The following is a 19,334-nucleotide window of genomic DNA, read 5'->3' on the forward strand; positions in this document are numbered from 1 at the left end:
TAAAATATGGTTTATTCATAACCCCATTTCTGCTTAAGAAAATTTATAAAGCTGCTGATCTTGTTGGCTCCTTCATTCCCTGAAGAGAAACTACTATTTTCAATTTAGTCTGTATCTTTGTAGACCTCTTTTATGCATTTCTAAATATATTTATGTGCCCTTAGAAAATACAGAACTGTGTGCTTGCTTCAGCAGTACATATACTAAGAAAATACAGAACTGTTTGCTGTTTGAAACCTAGGTATTTTTCTGTAACTTTGATTCTTCTTTCAACAGTATGTCTTTTTTTTTTTTTAACAGTATGTCTTGGAAATCTGTATTATCTTCCTGTACATACCTACTACATAAGAGGATGTTTACCTTGGTGGTATAAAAAAAAGAAGAAAAGAAAAAGACCAGAAAGAATTTCAGTTAAATAAGTAAGGTATATTCAATTCACAGACTATAAAAAGGCCTTAAAGTCATGTTATTGAAGGTTAAACACAGGAACATGTCAAACAGATGATTATATAAATATATTTTTAAATTTACTTATTTTGGTAGTTTCTATACCCAACATGGGGCTCGAACGCTCAACCCCAAGATCAAGAGTCACATGCTCCCCTGACTGAGCCAGCCAGGCACCCCTCAAACAGATTATCATATGATCTCAATTTTAACACAGACAGACAGACAGACACACACACACACATACACACTGCACACCAAAATGGGATTCAGTGAGGAAAAGATAAAGGTACATTTTATCTTTTCTTACTTTTTTCTTTTATTTCCTAGATTTTCTACAATTCCATTATGTTTAGAAGTAGAATTATCTATTTAAATAAATAACCTCACATACTTTGTCAAAATAGATTATACAAATCTAAAATATGTAGGAGGATTAGCTTCTACTTTCAACATCAGAACAGAGGTAATGGCTACTTGGTTATTTTTCAGATAGCTTTAACTAAGCCCTCACTTATCTCCCCTTCGTGTTTTTCCCCCTCTTTGAAGTTGCCATCAAACACAAACCATTCTCATTTTTAAAAACTGAGATATTGGGGATCCCTGGGTGGCTCAATGGTTTCGTGCCTGCCTTTGGCCCAGGGCGCAATCCTGGAGTCCCGGGATCGAGTCCCGCGTCCGGCTCCTGGCATGGAGCCTGCTTCTCCCTCTGCCTGTGTCTCTGCCTCTCTCTATGTCTATCATAAATAAATAAAAATAAATCTAAAAAAAAAAAAACACTGAGATATAACTGACATACAACATTGTTATCAGTTTTAGGTGTACCACATAATTATTTGACATATATATATGCTGCAAAGTGATTACCCAATAAGTTTAATTAACATCTATCACCAACCACGTATAGTAAAAAAATTTTTTCCTTGTGATGAGAATTTTTCAGGTAGCTGTCTTAGCAACTTCTAAATACACTGTAAAATCCTCTTCATTTAGGAGCACCTGGGTGGCTCAATGGTTGAGCATCTGCCTTTGGCTCAGGTTGTGATTTTGGGGTCCTGGGATCGAATCTTACACCTGGCTCCCCACAGGGAGCCTGCTTCTCCCTCTACCTATGTCTCTGCCTCTTTGTGTGTCTCCCATGAATAAACAAATAAAAATCTTTTTTTTTTAACAAATAAAAATCTTAAAAAAAATCTCATTTAAAAAATGCTTAGCTTTTGAAATACTTTTTTTTTTTTTAAGATTTTTATTTATTTGAGAGAGAGGGAGAACACAGAATCAGAGGAAGAAGCAGACTCTGCTGCTGAGCAGAGAACCTGACACAGGACTTGATCCCAATGCACCAAGGGAATGCAGAGTTAAATGTTAATACACACTCTCAATTTATCCTACAAGTTACCACACTAACTTATTCTTCCACCAGCCTCGCTCAACACATCCTTACAACAGATCAGTCTCATGGATGGCAAATATCTGCTGAGATCTGAAGATACTCCATACTCAACTCAAGTACCTACCCATAGGTTCCTTAATAACACCGTAATAATCTGGTGCATCATTAGGATCCACTGGTTCAAGGAAAGGCCAGGCCATCTTATGGGCCTATAATGGGGGCAGAAAACAACATTATTGTCAGGTAGAAACACAAATTTCATTTATGTTTCCCAACTGAGTTATTGTATCAATCAACCCTTAACTCCAGAAGTCAGTTTTAAATCTGAGAGATGAAATTATTTTATACTTAGAGGAGTTTTGCTCTAGACATAAATCATCTCAGGTGAGCATACTTTGCACTAATGATTCTCAAAGAGTGGTCTGAGGACCTCCGCTGGGGCAGTGAAGCACTACTTAGAAGTTCAAAATCTGTATTCTTATCCCTAACATGACAACCTGCTACCTATAAAAGTGGAGTGGAATAAGTTCAAAGTGTGGAATGGTTACCAGTACTGACTAATGATAATGAGGTGGCAGAGACATGCAATTAAGTAACTTGACCCACATATGGAGACCACTGTTCTCTTTTCAGTTATTTAAAAAAAATTTTTTTTTCTCTTCAAGATTTTATTTTTAAGTAATCTCTACACCCAATGCAGGCTCGGACTCAATTCCAAGATCAGGAGTTGCCTGCTCTTCTTACTGAGCCAGCTGGGTGTCCCCTCACTAAAGTTTAATCAAACTGTTCAATTTATAGTGGTGAGGTAAACTTTTCTTTAAAAATTAAATCTAGGTTTAAAAAGTGAGTAATTTTAAATACAAGTGTTAGCTTAGGAACAAGTGAGCTCCTGTGTGAATACGGTTAACCTCATGATATTGTTATGTGAAGGACAAGAGTCTTGAGACTTCACTAGCCTCGTCGGGAGTCAGGAAATAATCACAGACTCTGAGACTGGAAGGTTCAAACCCTAGAAATGAATCCAAAGTCACGCTGCTTGACTTCCTCTTCAAACACGACACACAGAGAGGTTTCTCACCTGTAAAGAACGAAGCACCCTTTTTAAACCCTCATAGTCTTTCTCCGTTAGTGGTGTGAGCACTGTCATGGCATCCTCTGTTGACTGGCACTGTGGACAGACATACTCGTCAATGAGCTCTGCCTCACTTTGCAAGATGCCAACGCAGCGCCCATGGTACCAATTCTGACACCGATCACAGCCAATATAAAATCTGCAAGATCCGAAATGGAAATGTGAGTTCAAAACAGACGGGATCACATTGCTTATAATTTACTTTAAAAAGTGATAAAACATGCACCTGAAAAGATTCTAACTCTGGGCATAAAATAGTTTAGTATTACAATCGTTTTAATACTTTTGCAGATTGACATTCAAATGTGTTAATTTAGTGTTTCTGATGTTAAGAACAAGCATTAAAAGTCAAGAACACTGTGGAATATTGGAGAACTAATCTGAAGAAAAATGCAAAATATTTAATTGTCTTTAGAGCTCAAAACGAAATAAAGCCAAAAATCTTTCAACTAGTACTGTATCAAATGGGAAGCTCGTATTGGCCACCCAACCAGGTGTTCAAAATCCTATAAGCTAATAACAGAGTCTCAGAACTTATACTGAATTAGTGATTTTTTCCCCCTAACCTAAAATAAAGCACCATTTCAAACACTGATAAAGTCCAAACAAGTCAGGCTATTTTAATCTCATTAATTTCTATGTTACATATTGAAGAATCAAGTCTACCATTAAACCATATTTTTTTTCCCAATGCATCTCAAACATTCACTATGAAGCAACATAAATTTTGAAGGGGAGGTAAAGAGGGAAAAAAGAGAAAAAAAATTGGAAAGGAATTTGGAATGTAAGTGTATAATATATGCAGAAAAATATCTTGCTTTTTATTTTAAAATAAATAACCAGTCAGAGCAATTTGGCTTCCTAAATTATTAAATATGATGCTCTTATCAGAACTCACTGTGACTCATCATAAGGTGTTCTGCAGATACAGTACAATTCCTCACTGCTGCCCTCTTGTGCCCGTTTACAATCATTACAGATGTACACATCCATTTTCTTAGCCTCCTTTTCTGTGATGCCAACACATTCTCCATGATACCAGTTAGTACAAAGATCACAGCCAATATAGAACCTAAAAGTATTCACAATGAAAATGACAATGTAATTGTCATTTTGAGCTGCATGATACTTAAATCTGTCTTCCCTGTCCTGATTCGCTTTCTTACAGGATAACTTTCTGCAATGAGTCAGCTAAACATCCTGCATCCAACCTTTCTATCCTTGGCAAACTACAGCATCTGACACTGTATCAAGTGTGGAAACATAAAATCACTCACATCAATTTCAACAAATACACTGTTTAGTGAAATATGGATCTTTAAAAACATACTGAAATTTGAAAAAATAAACAACACACTGATGGTAATGTCTCCCTCTTAATGAATGTGTGTAAAACTGGAACAGGCACAAAAACCAAAGCCAAAGAATCAAAGACTTACATCTGTCAAACCTATGCCACAGAAGCCATTTCAAATTCAGGGCTATTTCTTAGATAGGTTTGAAAATGTATCTCACAGTTTAAATTGAAAATGAAGCAAAGCGCAAACACCAAGTAAAAGTTACACTACAAGGAACATGCAGGTCAGCCAGATGTAGAAGATAAATGGTCAAAATATGATATGAAGAAGAAATCTAAGAAAGGTAGATGTAGTAATTCAATTTCTAAGTTTTCTAAATTAACATGGGAATTTAATCTAATTTTAACAGATTATGACATGGGTCAGTTTTTCAATGTAATGTATGTGACAATGTGGAGCGTGACCTGATTAATTAATTGGTAAGGAACTGCTTCAATTCAAAATGGGGGATACACAGCATGGAGTGTGATATAAGAATTGGTAGCAAAAACAGCAAGACGTTCCACTGTAATTGGCGAGGTAGGGCTGTACAAGTGCAGTAATTACTGAGGGTAATCACATCTAGTTAACACTCATGGCTTTTGTAATATAAGATCCCAAATGACAGAACGGATGAAAAATGTCTCTATGACAAACACAGAGTGTATATAAAAGTGCTGACAGGAGCTATGTAGGAATGTCATGTAAAAATCATAGCAAGAATTAGTGTGAATCACAAAGGATCAGACTGGCCTTCCTGACACGGTTCTATCAAAGTGTTTCTTGGTAGACTGACCTAGAGAAAGGGAAGTAGTCCTCAAACTAACCTGTCATATGAATGTAGGGAATAATATATGATTGTATACTTCATCCTATTCCCATTAATTTTTTTCTTTTGAATTTGGATTCCTGCATGATTTTCACTGCCACAGGTGGGGTTGGGCCCTCAAGGTGTTTCCGTATGTTGCCTTCAACAGATGGCGGGCTATGTGTTCTGGACATAAGCTCAGGGCTCGAATTTCAAGTTGTAGTCATTCTCACTAGATTCCCAAACCAGCCTAGTTTGGTACAAGAGATCACAAAATACTCCTAAAATACACTAATTCATCCTAACTAGACAGGGAGTGAATGAACCTGTATACTGAAATTTCAGTAACATGAAAAATATGAAATACTCACAGGAAAATGAGGCAGTTGCAGTAAAATGCAGTAAAAGTTGCAACATATGTTCACGTGTACCTCATTTTATGCAGCTTAAGTATGACAAAAATATTGTGTGTGAAATAAATTTCTGTGATCTGAATATTTTAAATAAGCCAAAGAAGTCTAATTTTTTAAAGTCCATAAACATACTTTTGTAAAGCAAGTAAATCATGTTCTGTTTTGTTCTGTAAATAATTAAATATTCTTTTGCTTAAAGGGAGGCATGTGTATTAGACTAAGGGGAAAATCATTTAGCAGGGCCCCACTCTGCACATTATCTATCATTTCCAATAAAGACAACGAAAAGGGAAGATGCTAAAACTGAAGTGTTTAATTCAACACACAGCTAAATTTAGCAACAAAGAATGTTGATCGAGCACCTGGTTATAATTTTAAATAGCACTGCCAAAGCAGCTTCAATGTTGCAACTTAAAATGTCATTGAAGAGATCACAATTTTATTTTATAAACTTTTTAGGCATCCACTGAAGGCAGATATTAAGCATGGCTAACTCTAATCATACGTGTTTAGCACAATCAAACTTTTTGGTACTGCAAAAAACACTGTAGTTAACCTTGGCTTTAAAAAGCTGGCCTACATTTAAATGCTCAAAATGAAAGCTTAATACTTTGTTGAATGATAATGATAAAAAAATGAAACTGCATTAATGGATTAGTGTTTCTCAAATCTTGTATATATCACCAAATACAAGTCACAACAGTCAAAAACAGCCTCCAGCTGCCATGCTTTATTATCACACATTTCAGTGCCATTCTTGAAGACTGAGTGAAAAGAGCACTCTGGCTTTTGTCCCCAAAAAGAAAGTGGGAGCTTTGACAAAAACAGCATTAAATTTCAGTATCCCAATACAAAAAACACAGAACTGCTTAAAATTAAACAATAAAAAACAAAACCACTCAAATTTGAAACCTTGTGCACCATTCATAGTCAGACAGTCTCTAAGTTTTGATGTAATCATAAGGTTGTGAACAGATCCAGAAAAGATGCTTTCAACTTTGGGCAGCGATAATATACCTCCTTCTCTAGACAGGATTACTGATTGATTTGGAATTAATCCAGAGAGAAGAGGAAAAAGCAAAAGAGCAACAGAAAGCTTGTTTTTGACAGAAAAGAATATGATGAACAAACATGAATCATGAACACATAAAATACAAAATTTTGACTTCTCTAGGGTCGAGTTTAAGAACATCAGATACAAGACCACAAAGGAACATCATTACCCTTACTTTCAACTACTTTCATTGACATTGCTACCAATACACTCATTTTCTTCACAACTGGAAATTTAACAGCTAAACATTTAAGAAAATAAACTAGAGCCCAAAGAGATCTACTCACTTAGATTCATCGTAAGGCGTTTTACAGATACAGTAAAGCTTTGTGTCCTTCTTAGTTTCCTTTGAGGTAGTAGAGATCATTTTCTTCTTCTTGGACTTGGAGCTTGAGTCTCTTTCTTCTTCTCGCTTCCTCTTCTGGGAAGCCACAGGCAGTGTGGCTGTGGCTGTAGCCGTGGACAGGGGACCTGTGTGCTGCGGGGGAGGCGGAGGCGGGGGTGAAGGCGGAGGGGCTGGAGGCGCAGGTGGTGCTGCAGGCGATGTAGCTGCTACTGCTGTGGCCTGCACCATGTCTTTTTCTTTCTTAATTTTCAAGTCTCTCTTGAGCTCTTCCTGTTGTCAATTAAAGACAAGACAAGACTGTCATTCAACTTCTGTAAATGCATGACTTGGCCAAAGGACTTTACATGACCTTCCTTCTGACCTTACCACCCTTGTCTGAGCAGCTGCACAGTCCAGCCTCGTGTGAGGGAGGTTAGTAATCATAGCATCCTAACTATACTTTAAACCCAATAAAAACAACTAGAAATATAAGGTGAAGATTATATAATAAATAAAAGCCTCTAGCTATCTTCAAAGAAGATCTGACAGAAAGATGACCAAGTTTCAGAAAACAGTGCCCTCACTTGGCTTGGCCATGCTGTGTCCTGGTTATTTCAGTTGTTGCTCAGAATGGGGTTTCAAGTGTCCTTACCCACTGGCTGCTTTCCTCTGGCTGCTCTCTGTGTCCTTAGAGTGAGACCCAACATGAACTGAACATGATACTCAAGATGTGTTCTGATCAGCCAAAAGCTCAATGAGGGCAGTCTGGGTAGCTCAGCGGTTTAGCGCCGCCTTCAGCCCAGGGCATGACCCTTGTGACCCAGGATCGAGTCCTACGTTGGGCACCCTGCATGGAGCCTGCTTCTCCCTCTGGCTGTGTATCTGCCTCTCTTTCTCTCTCTCTCTGTGTCTCTCATGAATAAATAAAATCTTTTTTTTTTAATTTTTTTAAAATTTTTTTTATGATAGTCACAGAGAGAGAGAGGCAGAGACACAGGCAGAGGGAGAAGCAGGCTCCATGCACCGGGAGCCCGACGTGGGACTCGATCCCGGGTCTCCAGGATCGCGCCCTGGGCCAAAGGCAGGCGCCAAACCGCTGCGCCACCCAGGGATCCCGAATAAATAAAATCTTAAAAAAAAAAAGCTGAATGAGAGACAGATTTGCCTTGCTTACTATGCTCCTATATCTAGAATTTAGAATGCAGGGAAAGCTATTTTATCAATATACATTTTGACATAAATTAAAATTCTTACATCTCTTCATGAGAAATACTTTATAGACACACCTTTGTTATCTAGTGCCACAACTTATTCTTTGAAATGATGATTATTTCCCTAGAGGAAAAAAAGCCATTGGTCATTGGCATCCATGTCCAAACTTGGTATAAATAAATCGAGCTTTTTTTTTTAATTCTTTTTTTAAAAATTTATTTATTTATGATAGACAGAGAGAGAGAGAGAAGCAGAGACACAGGAGGAGGGAAAAGCAGGCTCCATGCCGGGAACCCGACGTGGAACTCGATCCCGGGACTCCAGGATCGCACCCTGGGCCAAAGTCAGCCGCTAAACCGCTGAGCCACCTAGACATCCCCAATCACTGAGCTTTTAAAATTACACACCAAAAAATTTTTAAGCAATCTCTATGTCCAACGTGGGGCTTGAACTTGACCCCGAGGTCGAGTCACATACCCTAACTGAGCCAGTCAGGAGTCCTGTCAACATCACAAAAATTCTAATAAACCTGAATGGTCTAGTGGTTTAACGAGTCTAATTTTTCTATCTACCATCTAGATAGTCTTGTAAGTGAGAAGGTAAGCTGTACAACTATTCAGCAACCCTTCTCTAAAAAAAAGTCTAAACTTCTTCTGAGGGAAGAAAGTAAACCTTGGGTGTCATTTTCCTAGTTAATATGATGTTTATAACATAATGAAACAGATTTTAGAAAAATCAAGATGATATAGTAGGGTGGGGTGTCTGGCTGGGTCAGGTGGTAGAGCATGCACCTCTCAATCTCAGGGTTATGAGTTTGAGGCCCATGTTGGGCATAAAGGCCACTAAAAAAAAAAAAGATGGTATAGTGGTTAGACACTGATCCACTTCAAGAACATAACAATGACAGTAAAATATAAAACAAAGAAAACTGAAAAGATAGAATCATGTTTGAATTAGATATAAATGTCTCTATAAAATGGAAACACAAAACTGTGCACAAAAAGTACAGGCCTGTGGGACTCGAGATTCAGAACTAGGAGTGGTAGCCCAACAATAAACCAATTTCTGCAGGGAGAGGGGACTCAGTATGCTTCATGGGAGTGGGCCACAAGAATAGGCTCTCTGATTGGCAGAATTAATATTGTGAAAATGTCAATGTTACCTAGGGCAATTTACACGTATAATGCAATCCCTATCAAAATACCATGGACTTTCTTCAGAGACTTAGAACAAATTATTTTAAGATTTGTGTGGAATCAGAAAAGACCCCGAACAGCCAGGGGAATTTTAAAAAAGAAAACCATATCTGGGGGCATCACAATGCCAGATTTCAGGATGTACTACAAAGCTGTGGTCATCAAGACAGTGTGGTACTGGCACAAAAACAGACACATAGATCAATGGAACAGAATAGAGAACCCAGAAGTGGACCCTGACTTTATGGTCAACTAATATTCGATAAAGGAGGAAAGACGATCCACTGGAAGAAAGACAGTCTCTTCAATAAATGGTGCTGGGAAAATTGGACATCCACATGCAGAAGAATGAAACTGGACCACTCTCTTGCACCATACACAAAGATAAACTCAAAATGGATGAAAAGATTTAAATGTGAGACAAGATTCCATCAAAATCCTAGAGGAGAACTCAGGCAACACCCTTTTTGAACTTGGACACAGTAACCGGAGAAGGACAAACAGTGTATGTTCGCATTCATTTGGGGAATATGAATAATAGTGAAAGGGAATATAAGGGAAGGGAGAAGAAATGTGTGAGAAATATCAGAAAGGGAGACAGAACATAAAAACTTCTAACTCTGGGAAATGAACTAGGGGTGGTGGAGGGGGAGGAGGGCGGGGGTGGGGGTGAATGGGTGACGGGCACTGAGGGGGACACTTGACGGGATGAGCACTGGGTGTTATTCTGTATGTTGGTAAATTGAACACCAATAAAAATTAATTTATAAAATTAAAAAAAAAACATAAAAAAAAAAAAGAATAGGCTCTCTGCTTGATATAAGGGTTGGCTGGTCTACACTGCACCTCCAGAATAGAAATAAAAACAAAACTCCTCTCACTTAAATGCCAAATGCAAACCAAATGAAAACATGTGACATGAAAAAAGACAACCAACAGAATCAATAACTGAATCCGGGGCACCTGGACAGCTTAGTAAGTTGCATCTGACTCTTGTTTTCTTTTTTCTTTTTTTTTTTTTTTGACTTTTGTTTTCAATGCAGGTCGTGATCTCAGGGTTTTGAGATGGAACCCTGCATTGGGCTCTATGCTGGGGTGAAGCCTGCTTAAGATTCCCTCTCTCCCTCTGCACACCACATCTACTCTGCTCACATACACTCTGTCTCAAAAAAAAAAAAAAGCGTTAATGTTGGCTCATCAATTTTAACACATGGCCACACTAATTCAAGATGGTAACAGAGGAGACTGGGGTGTTGGGGTGGGGGAGAGGAACAGTATACAAGAACTCTTCCTGCATAATTTTTCTGTAAATGTAAAACTGCTCTAAAATATAACCCATTTAACCAAGAAGAGAGACAAGTAGAAATCATACAAGAACATAAAGGATCAATCACGTATCTTAAAAAGAAAATTATAATTAAAAATTATTTTATTTTTAAAGATTTTATTTATTTATTCATGAGAGACACAGAGAGAGAAGCAGAGACACAGGCAGAGGGAGAATCAGGCTCCTTGAGGGGAGCATGATGTGGGACTCAATCCCAGATCCTGGGATCACGCTGTGAGCCAAAGGCAGACAGCTCAACCACTGAGCTACCCAGGCATCCCAAAAATTATTTTAAAAATATGCTAGTACAGGGATCCCTGGGTGGCGCAGCGGTTTGGCGCCTGCCTTTGGCCCAAGGCGTGATCCTGGAGATCCGGGATCGAATCCCACGTCGGGCTCCCAGTGCATGGAACCTGCTTCTCCCTCGGGCTCCCGGTGCATGGAGCCTGCTTCTCCCTCTGCCTGTGTCTCTGCCTCTCTCTCTCTGTGTGACTATCATAAATAAATAAAAATTAAAAAAAAAATAAAAAATTAAAAAAAATAAAAATATGCCAGTACACAAAGATTTGAATATTGCCCTTCAAAGCAAAGTATTTTAGCCATAAATTCTACTAGTTAAAATAGTGCTGGACATCATCTTACAAAGTATAAATACATTTTCTTTCTTATTAGATTATATAATATACTGTCAAGAAGACCACCTGTAAGATGTTTACAGCAGAAATCTTTTAAGGGGCACCTGGGTGGCTCAGTCAGGTAAGCCTCTGCTTTTGGCTTGGGCCATAATTCCAGGGTCCTGGGATACAGCCCTGCATTGGGCTCCCTGCTCAGAGGGGAGTCTGTTTTTCCCTCTCCTTCGGCTTGCAGCTCCCTGTGCCTATGCCCTTTCTCTCTTACTCTCTCAAATAAATAATAAAATGAAATCTTAAATTTTTTTAAATGACTGCATAGAATGCAGAAAAATGTTCAGTATATGTTGTCTCTCTAGTGTGATTCCACTTCTGTATAAATTATGTTTACAGATGAATACATATATCAAAAATAATATATATGATATATTCTAAAATTATTTTAAAATGGTAATCTTTGGGGGACTCACATTGACTTACATATTATATTTATTTGTTGGCCAAGGTAATTACTTGGAAAGACAACTGAATGCATATGTCCAAATTATTTATATGTTCAGAATATAGACTATTAAATTTCTTCCACTGTGTGCAGAATATGGAATGAGAATAGCATATGACACATGCTGGATATTAAATAAATACCTGGTGAGTGAACTGAATGGATAGTCACATATATACTGTTCTGCAACATGAATTTTTCATGCAAGCATTTATCATTGAGAATTTCTCCGAAGAGTTAAAAACAAAAAGGACCAATCCTACACACATAATTTTGTTAAAATGGCAGTCCATTGTGTGGACATGCCCAAATGTATTTAATCCAGTGATTCCAGCGGAGGGTGGTGCTAATACCCCGAGTATTTGAGAACACAGGTGGAGAGGACAAAGTCATTTTTTGGGTTGAAAGTAATTATACTAGCATTTAGTACCCAATGCTATACTTCCTACAGTGTGTAAATACCTGCCCTGTTTAAAGGGCCCAAAGTGCTTCTGTTGAGAGACACTGATTACCAATCTCTGCAAATGTCAGGCGGGTTCCAAATTTTTGTTATTATAAACATTCATTATGTCCTTGCTCATATATCCTGTTTCTTACATGATTTCTAGAAGTGAAATTATGGATCAGAATGTCCACATTTTAGAGTCTTCTGATAGACACTGATACAATGTTCTCTAGAAATATTGATATTTTATCTAGAAAAAAACAGTATTTTCATTTCACTTCTTAGTATTTAGGTTGACTATCTTTTTATGTTTATGGGCATTTGGCATTTTTAAATTTGAAAACTGCTTGTTTGTATGTCTTACACATTCTTGTACTAGTTTTTTTTTTTATTTCATCATAACTGAGGGATCACTGACAAAACTGCAAGGTATTTAAAGTATACATTGTAGAGACTTGATATATGTATATATTGTGATAGGATTTCCATTATCTAATTAACTATTTATTCTTTTTCTTATTTTAATGTTCACCTTTTTCCTTACTGACTTAAGAGCTCTTTAAATTTTACGATTACTAATTCCGTCATTAATGTCAGAACATTTTTTCCTGTTTGATACCGGTTTTTCAATATTTTTTTTAAATTTATTAATTTATTTTTTATTTTTTATGATAGAGAGAGAGAGAGAGAGAGAGAGAGAGAGAGAGAGAGAGAGGCAGAGACATAGGCAGAGGGAGAAGCAGGCTCCATGCACTGGGAGCCCGACGTGGGATTCAATCCCGGGTCTCCAGGATCGCGCCCTGGGCCAAATGCAGGCGCCAAACCGCTGCACCACCCAGGGATCCCCGGGTTTTTCAATATTGCTTATGGTATTTTCTTTCTTCCTATATACATTTTCTTCTCATAAAATCTCTTTCCTTCTTGACATTTGAAATTTATAATGTGCAGGAGTGGTTTTCCCCACTCTAAGATTACAAAAATGACCATCTTGTTTTCTTCTATATTTTTGTGGTTTTCTTTTTCACATTTTAATTTTTTATATTGGGCAGCCTGGGTGGCTCAGTGGTTTAGCGCCGCCTTCAGCCCAGGGCGTGATCCTGGAGACCTGGGATGGAGTCCGAAGTCGGGCTCCCTGCATGGAGCCTGCTTCTCCCTCTGCCTGTGTCTACCTCTCTCTCTCTGTGTCTCCCATGAATAAATAAAATCTTACAAAAAAAAAAAAAAAAGAATTTTTTAGCTGAAGTGGATCTTAAGGTGAGAGGGAATATTTGCTACTGTGAATTGACTCTTTGATTATAACACTTTCACAATGCTTATAGTCTCAACATGTATCTAGTGTGTGACCACCTCCCTGAAATTTCTCATAAATAAAATTTTTCTTTTGGGGTTTTGACATAATAATATCATACAATAAGAATTTTATCCTTTTTTAAAAGAATTTTTTTTTTTGAGAGAGAGAGCAAGAATGAGAGAGATCACAGAGGGAGAGGGAGAAGCGGGCTCCCCACGAGCAGAGAGCTGACACAGGGCTCAATCCCAGGATCCCAGGATCATGACCTGAGCCCAAGTCAGAACTTAACCGAATGAGCCACCCAGGCACTCCAGAATTTTATCTTATTTAAAACAGTAGCTAGAAATTTTCAGAAGTGACAAACAATTTTCAGAGTTTTTGGCATTGTCATTTAGTTTCTGACTTTAGTGAGAAGATCCCTCATGTTTCAGAGTTGTGTAATGTCAGTTGTTGGGCTGATCAATTTTTAAAATTCTCATCTTAAAATATACAAAGTACTTCCAGGAATGATTCAGATAACCTACTTTTCTCTTAAGAAGCTGTTCAAATATGTGTGAATAGATGTCCTCTTTCATTTTTCAATGAACTCCCCAAGCAAGCGAAGAATTAGCAATGCCTATAGGATCAGTTACAACTCAAGGAGGAATGTGTCTTATTTAATGGGCAACTCTTTATTTCCTATCCTTCGACATTGTTTTGCAGCTCGTGGTCTACCTTTGTCATGAAACTTAGCAAGACTACGTCATAGACAATAAAAGCTATTCCCAAGAGGTTCTCAAAATGTTTTTATTTAAATCAATAGACTGATCTCTTAGTGTGGCTATGTTAGAGATTACAATATACTTCCAGATATAAAGCCTCTGTCCTATTTCAAAAGACATGTGTCCCACTGTTCTTTGTCTATGTACAAAAATGTAAGTTCTATAAACAAGATGATATTTACAGCTTAGCCAAAGTTGCAAAGGAAGAAAAAAAAAGAATAAAGTGCTAAACACTGGACACAGAAGGAAGGGAAATACCTTCTTACCTGCACTTCAATCTGTAGGTCTTTGTCCAGGAGTGCTCTCTTTTTTAGTATTTCAGCTTTGAGTTGTTCCTTGTGTTTGAAGAGCAGCGCAGAGAGCTTGGTGGCATTCTGCTTGCTACGTTTCTGTTCCACACTCTCTTCACGCTTCCGTTTCTTTGCTGCCTGCTTTTCTTCTTTATCTATCTTATCCAAAATATACTTCATCACCTGGTTACAGACAATCATTCTAGAGAGAAATACACAATCCATGTAATCCTGAAAGGCTTAAGAAATAATTTTTCTATGTCTTTACAGTTGATACACAAACTTTCTATGACTAGAAAGCTTCAAAGAGTGATTCAAACCAGTTATGAGCAGCTAGTAGTGCCAAGTGTTCTCATTTAATGAACTTCAGCCAAAATTAAAAAACAAACAAACAAAAAAAGGAAACCCCAAAGTCCTGTGTGTGTGGACACTAAAGAGGAAAGGCTGGTATACAACGAGTCCCTGTGTTCCTGGATTACAAACATTTCTCCCTACCTTTGATTCTCTTCTCTTTCAGCTGGAGTCATGGTCTTTTTCTGCTTTAAATGTTCTATTACAGCATTATGCTTCATCACCACCTTCAGGACAGAACAAAATCCCAAAGTGCATATTTTATAATGACTATAAGTTGGTATACAGATAACAACAGTAGAAATCTGAGCACATGTATGTTTTCGAAAGAAACTAAAAACTTTATATCATAATATAAATAAAATTAGAGCTACAAAAATATGGCTTGGGAGCTTACCGTGTACTGGGCACTGTACTAAGTAAACACTTAACAATACCTCAATTATTCCTCATAACAACGCTGAAAGGGCTAATTTTATAAAAGAGATTCTCAGACATATAAAATTTAACTCACTTACTTGAGATTAAATGAGTATTATAAGCTGTAACTTTAACTCAGCTATCATTCTCCAATAGCCATTTTTTTTAGCATTACACTCTCTTCCTAGACATTCATTTCAAATATTTCCCCTCCTTCCCATCCCACTTTGCATGGAGATTAGGATAAAGACAGACATTGTAATAATTCTCAATTTACACAGTACTAAAAGCTGGGTAATGATGCATTTGAACATATACATGACATCGATTTATAAGAGTATTACCATACACCTTTAAAATCTCTTTGCTGTTTAAAAAAAAGTGCTTCTAGCAATGTTGCATTAGAACCCTCAAATGTGCTAAGAGACACTATCTTAATTATTTCTACCTAAAAAGAAATGCTCATATGATGTGATAGAAGTACTATTGCTACAAAAGCCATCATGTTCCAAATTTCAATGAATCAAATCAACATGTTGTACACCTTAAATTTATACAACACTATATGTTGAACATATCCCAATAAAAAATAAAAAGTGCTTCTACATACATGACCTCTTTCAATCATTACAATAATCTTGTGTGGCTGGAAACGGAGTATTAATGAAGATATAGAGCTCAGGGTAGAGAGATGAGTTTCAGAGACTGTGAAGGGGAGACCTTGGAACTGGATGCAGGTCTCGTGACTTGGGAACATTTGAAATCCACACACAAACTCCTGACTAATGCTGAATGGTGTATGTTGTCGATGCAAAGACAGTTTTCTCCAGTGATGCTACAGGATCTTATATGTGTGACTTCATTTTAAGTAGAATAATTCTAATTCCTCTAAATTGCCTTACTTCACTAAGATGCTACTACAGGATGCCACTTTTTATTTAAACTCTGGAGTAGAATTTCAACCTTTTACAAAGGTGTGGCTAGAAATGCAAATAGGTTTCAACTGTATAATTTGCTTAGTCTCCGAGCAAACTAAGGAATGACCATTGCAAATAACTTCAAAGAAAGTACTACGGCGCCTGAAGTGGCTTTCAACTTAAACCTTCCAATTTTGCATTAATGACACTTAAACTCCTAACTCCATTCTTTCCATCTTCGTTCTCCCAAAATACAGGTAGTTTTTTAAATATGCACTGATTGTTTTCATCCAATATAGAGTTCCAAGCCTTGGTAGCCATTTGTTATTTTTTTGTCAATCCAGTGCTGCTTCTAAATTGAAGCATCAATGACTTTTGTCTCACGTAGGAAACCTAACACAACCAACACTAAGTCTACTGCACAGCACAATAATTCAAGCTACTGAACATGCTGCTTTTTTACTTAATAACTTTACCTGTTTCTGAATGATTTCACTTTGATTAGAAGCTTGGAGAGTGTGTTCCCGCTTAATTTCTATCTGTTGCTGCTTCTTCTTTTGCTGCTGCTCCCTGAGTTGCTGAACCCTTTGCAACTGCTCTTGCACACTGGCTGCCTGCACTGTAACCACATTCTGAATCTGGTGAGTCTGCACAGGACTGCTTTGCTGAATTTGAATAGGTAACTGGAGTTTGATTTGCTGGGGCACACCACCTTGCTGAGCCTGTATCTGAGCCACAACCTGCGACTGGATCTGAGAGAGAACCTGGACTTGTTGTTGCAGCTGAGGCACAGCAATGACTTGGGGCTGTGGCTGCTGTATCTGTAGCTGAGGACGGGATGGGGATGAAACAGTAACTTGACTTAACGTCTGTCCTGATGAAAGAGTTTGAGTTGGAGACTGTACCTGGGGTTGTGATTGTGGCTGGCCCTGGGAAGGTATCTGAAGAGATGTATGTGGTTGAATTGGAATCGGTTGTGAGGTTGTAGTCTGAACCTGGGATTGCTGTCCAGGAGACACTTGGGATGGAGTCGATGGACGTATTCGAGTCTGTGGTGGACTTTGGACGCGAGCAGGAGACTGTCCTTGGACATTACTTTGAGGCTGACACTGTACTGCGACTTGGGGTTTGGATGACTGTGCCTGGGTGGGTTGTGCTTCAGAAGGGACATGGGATGCAACAGTTGTTTGGGTCTGAACTTCAGGCTGAGTCTGAACTTCAGGCTGAGCTGGGGATTGGGGCTGGGTTTGGGACTGGGGCTGAGCTGAAGGCTGAGCAGTCTGTGGCTGGGCTTCTGGAGGACTCACACTTGATGACTGAGCTGCTGGCAAGGTTTTGGCTTGTTGCACCTGTGTTGGGGGTGATAATTTACTCTGTCTTTGTTCACTTGTACCTGTGGGAGAAAAAAAAAGACTAAATATTTCTATTACAATAGAACATAGGACCATGGCAAAAGAAGAATTTGAAGGGAGTTTTCTAAAGGCGAGAATTCTCAATTTCAGTAACACTGATACCTTAGAAATGTTCCATAGACACACTTGAGTTAGGACTCTCCTAACTGGGGATCGAGGTTCGGTTTCATGGCTGCCCTCTGCACATGCTGCTAAGCCTCCTGAGCACTGGCTCCTAAAGCAAGGCACAGTCTCTGGAAATTAGCCATGACTTCTGGTACAGGCTAACGCTAAACCCTCATTTTTCTCCTACGACATGGTGAGGGTAGCTTGCAGTAAGAGGCTAACAAAGTGGTTCTGGACCTGCAGCTCTCAAATGTAGGCTATGAGCTGGATAGATCCACCTTCCCTGAGATTATCTGTATGGCTCAATCAGTGCTTACAAGGCAGGGCAAGAAGCAAGTCTAGGCACAGTTACCATGATAGCCATTATTTTTTGCTCCCCATCCCAATTCTATTTTTTTGGGGGGGGGGGTTGGAGATGACAAGGAGTCTGTAGGAACAAGAGATACTGTGAGGTTGACCAGTCATCTTAAGCTCACTGGCTTGAGGCATATCCTTCCAAGGGGAAGCAGTGGGCCTCCTATCCCTCTATTAGCCCAGCAACTCAAGTAATAATGTGCATTTCTGATAACCCCAAGTTCTACCTGCTGCTGTAGTGGAAACAGTAGTGGTGGTGGTGCTGGCTGCTGTGGCTGTTGTTGCCAGAGGCGTAAAGAGGAACCGCTGAACGGTACCATTCGGCATGGCAGCTTGCATCAGCTGCTGTCCTGGACCCGGAAGTATAGTCACCCCTTGAGGTATCAACTGCAACTGTCCAGTAGTCTGACCTTGTCCTTGAATTACTACGGTCAAACCTTGATTGCCACCCTATGGAAAACAACAGACAACATGTAAACAGTATTCACAGCATCAATCTATAAGTATTACACTTTTACTTGGGAAGATCCTTTAATGTAGTGAAAATATATACTTGAATGTTTACAGAATAGCATCAGAAGGAATTCACATAAGCTAAAATAAGAGTATTTATTTGGAAAGACAAAAATGTTGTAGAATGAAAAAAATGTGAACTAATAACCCAGAGTTCCAGTGCAGGCTCTCCAAATAGACAGTCAGGGATCTGTCTACGAGTAGCATGACCCCTCCATAGCTAAGTTTCCCTAATCTATAAAACAAGAAGATTGACGTGAATGACTAATGCCACCACAAGATTCTGATTTTAAGCCATCTTATACTCATGTTATTTTATACTTTTCATTTTTAAAAAAGATTTTTTTTACTTATTCATGAGACACACACACACACACACACACAGAGAGAGAGAGAGAGAGAGAGAGAGAGAGAGAGAGAGAGAGAGAGGCAGAGACACAGAGGGAGAAGCAGGCTCCATGCGGGGAGCCCGATGTGGGAGTCGATCCCAGGATTCCAGGATCATGTCCTGGGCCAAAGGCAGGGGCTTAACTGCTGAGCCACCCAGGGATCCCCCTTTTTATAATTTTCAAAGCATCTTTATATGTACTGTCTTGTTTGATCCTCACAATGGACTTGTGACTTCGTGGAATAAGGAGAAACAATATTACTATTATCTTATCACTAATTAGAAATCAATATTAGAAAGTTCAAGTCACTT

General features: G+C 38.5%; 1 protein-coding gene across 6 annotated transcripts in view; it reads right to left on the bottom strand.

Moving 5' to 3' along the window:
• Positions 1-19,334, bottom strand: part of BPTF (bromodomain PHD finger transcription factor) — a 156,399-nt gene that overhangs the window by 11,660 nt on the left and 125,405 nt on the right. For 3 of the 6 annotated variants that reach the window (XM_055320069.1, XM_055320062.1, XM_055320056.1), the window contains 8 exons: positions 18,349-18,571; positions 16,727-17,643; positions 15,058-15,140; positions 14,539-14,764; positions 6,872-7,200; positions 3,871-4,044; positions 2,919-3,111; positions 1,965-2,049 (listed from right to left, as the gene is read on the bottom strand). In XM_055320069.1, coding sequence (XP_055176044.1) covers positions 1,965-2,049; positions 2,919-3,111; positions 3,871-4,044; positions 6,872-7,200; positions 14,539-14,764; positions 15,058-15,140; positions 16,727-17,643; positions 18,349-18,571 — 2,230 coding nt within the window. The remainder of the gene's footprint in view (positions 1-1,964; positions 2,050-2,918; positions 3,112-3,870; positions 4,045-6,871; positions 7,201-14,538; positions 14,765-15,057; positions 15,141-16,726; positions 17,644-18,348; positions 18,572-19,334) is intronic. The other 3 variants (XM_055320077.1, XM_055320047.1, XM_055320086.1) reach the window with 2 other exon arrangements.

Source organism: Nyctereutes procyonoides, unplaced genomic scaffold (genome assembly GCF_905146905.1).
Source record: "Nyctereutes procyonoides isolate TBG_1078 unplaced genomic scaffold, NYPRO_anot_genome, whole genome shotgun sequence".
In the NCBI taxonomy this organism is placed as follows: Eukaryota; Metazoa; Chordata; class Mammalia; order Carnivora; family Canidae; genus Nyctereutes; species Nyctereutes procyonoides.